General features: G+C 36.0%; 1 protein-coding gene across 1 annotated transcript; it reads left to right on the plus strand.

The window, feature by feature from the left end:
• The first annotated feature begins 2,015 nt into the window (after positions 1-2,015).
• Positions 2,016-2,944, plus strand: LOC113294606 (pentatricopeptide repeat-containing protein At1g11900-like). Its single transcript, XM_026542993.1, has 2 exons — positions 2,016-2,234; positions 2,546-2,944. Exons 1-2 carry the CDS (start codon positions 2,016-2,018, stop codon positions 2,942-2,944), a joined length of 618 nt encoding a protein of 205 aa, XP_026398778.1.
• The last annotated feature ends 246 nt before the right edge of the window (positions 2,945-3,190 follow it).

Consider the following 3,190-nt stretch of genomic DNA (forward strand, 5'->3'; position numbering starts at 1 on the left):
GAACAATTGGTTCTTGTTTGGAAGAATGTCGGAGTGAATTTGGATAGAGGAAAAAAAGGAAAAAAGAAACGAATTTTGGATCGGAAGAATGATGTAGAAGTCTGTCTATAAGTATGCCTACTTATCACACAAGCCTGTGAAAACTTTCACTTTGTAGCTTTTTGTCTATAAGTTTTTTTTTGTGCCAGATTCGCAAAGGGTTTTTAAGGGCTGCTAATTTATTTTGTCATCTTCTGTATTTGCATATGCATGAAAGTGCTGAGTATTTCTGTCCCCAGATTCGCAAAGGGTTTTTTGTTCAGATTTTAGCCTTGTTACAATTGGAGAATCAGGTTTAAGTTGTCTTCATAGTTTGCTGATGTATATGCATCTTTACTTAATTTGTCTTCTAACATCGCCGAAATTGTTGTTGTTCCAGTTAAATTGTCTTCATAGTTTGCTGATGTATATGCATCGACTGACTAGTTCTCATTTCTATTTTTCACATATAGGTCATTGTTGTTCTACTACAAGTTACACAATCAGGAAGGGCGTCTCGATTTGCTTTAACTTTTCTCGTAAGTACTATTATTAACTTTCATGTTCTGTTTTTCTTGCTGAGTCTGCACCATAAGACATTACTTTATACACTCGTGATATCCTTGTAAAGAACAAGTACGATTACACCTAGGCTACTATTACACAATCAGTTTAGAATCATTGATTTTGATTGCTTTGCTGTATTCTGTATATGTGCATTATTTTCTATCTGAATGTAGCTTGCCTCCAACTTGGAAATACTGTACATGTGTTTATTATGCTTGACTGTTCTTTTCTTATGCTTGTTGAACTCAGACCAACTTCCAGTATGGCTCCTCTAGTCTTGACAAAGAAAAGAAAACTAGAAATGATGAATGATAATATCCGAACAACGTTGGATGCTGTAACTTTATTTTACGTCTACTTTTATTCATATGTTCTGCGTTACCAAAGTTGCGTGTTAAGATAAAATGATCGTTTTGAAATGACTACCGTACGACTGTGGGTGATGCAAGATTTAGTTTACAAAAGCGACACAAAATGTAAATCGCAACTTCGCCTCGATAGACGTACTTTTCGAATACTTTGCCATAAGCTATCCACCATAAGCGGACTAGAAGATAATAGGAATTCTGATGTTGAAGAAATGGTTGCAGTATTTTTGTATGTAATTGCACATCACCATAAGAATAGATTTGTAGGGTTTATGTTCAAGCGATCTGGAGAAACCATTAGCAAATATGTAAACACGGTGTTGAAAGGAGTTATTAGACTTCAAGGGGAGTTGCTTAAACAACCAGTTGCAGTGGCTACAAGTTCTGTTGATGAGAGATGGAATTGCTTCAAGGTATGAACTCAAACTTTGATGTTTCATGTCTTTTAAGAATATACCTCGTATCCTTAATGAATCAGTAATACCTTATTTACCTTTAGAACTGCCTAGGGGCATTAGATGGAACACATATTAGTATCCATGTGGCAACCGAAGACAAGCCTAGGTATCGTACAAGGAAGAGCTCGATTGCAACTAATGTATTATGTGTATGCTCCCATAACTTGGAGGTTATATATGTGTATCCTGGCTGGGAAGGTTCAGCTGCCGATTCTCGTGTTCTTAGAGAAGCAATATACAAAAAGAATGGCTTAGAAGTTCCACAAGGTAAGTTCATTAGTGTATTAAAAGAATGGGTGTTTCTAGTGTTCTTTAGTGAGATAATGATGGTTTTTGCATGCTGACTTGTCTAGGTTAATATTACCTTGTCGATGCCGGTTATCCGAATAGTGGAGGATTTCTTGCGCCTTTTAGAGGTCAACGTTATCATTTAAAGGAATGGGGGCAAGGTCGTTTAGAACCAAGGACAGCTGAAGAACTATTCAATATGAAACATTGTAGGGCTAGGAATGTGATTGAACGCGTTTTTGGATTGTTGAAAATGAGATGGGCAATACTTCGGAGTCCTTCATGGTATCCAGTAAACATACATTGTCGTTTTATCATGGCTTGTTGTTTGATCCATAACCTTATTAGGAGAGAAATTCCTATGGATGAATTTCTACCGGAAGACAATTATGAAGATGGACCAGTTAATTTGGTTTCTCCTCAAGAAAGTCGAATGATAGAATTTGTTGATTCCTCAGATTATTGGGTTGTTCAGAGGAAAGAGTTAGCTGATCAAATGTGGGAAAGATGGACTGCACGTAGACGTAGACGCATAGTTAGTTAAAAAACTTTGATTTTCCTGTATTAGTCTAATTTTTAATAACTTTCGTTTGTTACTGTATGTTTATTGAAATCCATTGAAGTTATAAGGATTTATGTTTGATAATGTCGCAACCAAAAAGAAAAAAAATGAGAACTCCTATGAAACCTATGAACTTTTGCATCTTGTATCTACTCAATGTTATAGCTGTGGAAGAACAAACATCCGACTGAATTTTGTTGCATCGGGTCAATTGGTTGAAGTGTGTATGAATAAGTGCCACGGTTATGAACAAGATTATTTCTAGCTTTGACAAATCTGGGCAGATTGATACAGCATTGCTAATATTTGATCATATGAAGGATTTGAAATGTGAACCAGATACTATCACATTCAATACAGTTTTAGCAATTTTGGGCCGTGCTGGTCGTGTCGATGAATTTCTACATCAGTTTTCTTCAATGAAGGAAACCGACATGGTGCCAGACATAGTCTCTTACAACACATTAATCACCAGTTTGCGAAAACTGGGAAGGATGGATCTGTGCTTAGTTTTCCTGCAAGAAATGTGTGAAAGAGGACTTAAGCCAGATCTCCTTACCTATACTGCTTTAATTGAAGGATTTGGGCGGCTAGGGCATACTGAGGAAGCACTGAGACTCTTTGGAGACATGAAAACAAGAGGTGTACGTCCTTCTATATACATTTACCGTGGATTGAATTAATTTGTTAAATTTGTCTATATGATTGCAAGGTACAGTTTGTATTTTATTTTTTGGTGCTCGTGATCTTTTATTTGATGAATGTTCTGCTCATAGATTTTTTCTTCTTTACACATTAGAATTTGATTTCTCTAAATTGTTGTACACTTGGTTATGTGTGGAATTATAAGCTATTCAATTTTGGGTCACATAAAGTTGCATACCGTATCTTGATTATAGTAATGTTCACTCTTCATGGATTGGTGAAGT

The sequence above is a fragment of the Papaver somniferum genome, chromosome 7 (assembly GCF_003573695.1).
Source record: "Papaver somniferum cultivar HN1 chromosome 7, ASM357369v1, whole genome shotgun sequence".
NCBI classification, from domain to species: Eukaryota; Viridiplantae; Streptophyta; class Magnoliopsida; order Ranunculales; family Papaveraceae; genus Papaver; species Papaver somniferum.

Bases quoted from the DNA above. Each gene is read 5' to 3' on its own strand.
- LOC113294606 (XM_026542993.1), top strand. From the start codon at position 2,016: ATGGCTTGTTGTTTGATCCATAACCTTATTAGGAGAGAAATTCCTATG. The intron at 2,235-2,545 runs GTTAGTTAAAAA...AAATCTGGGCAG, and splicing joins CACGTAGACGTAGACGCATA to ATTGATACAGCATTGCTAAT.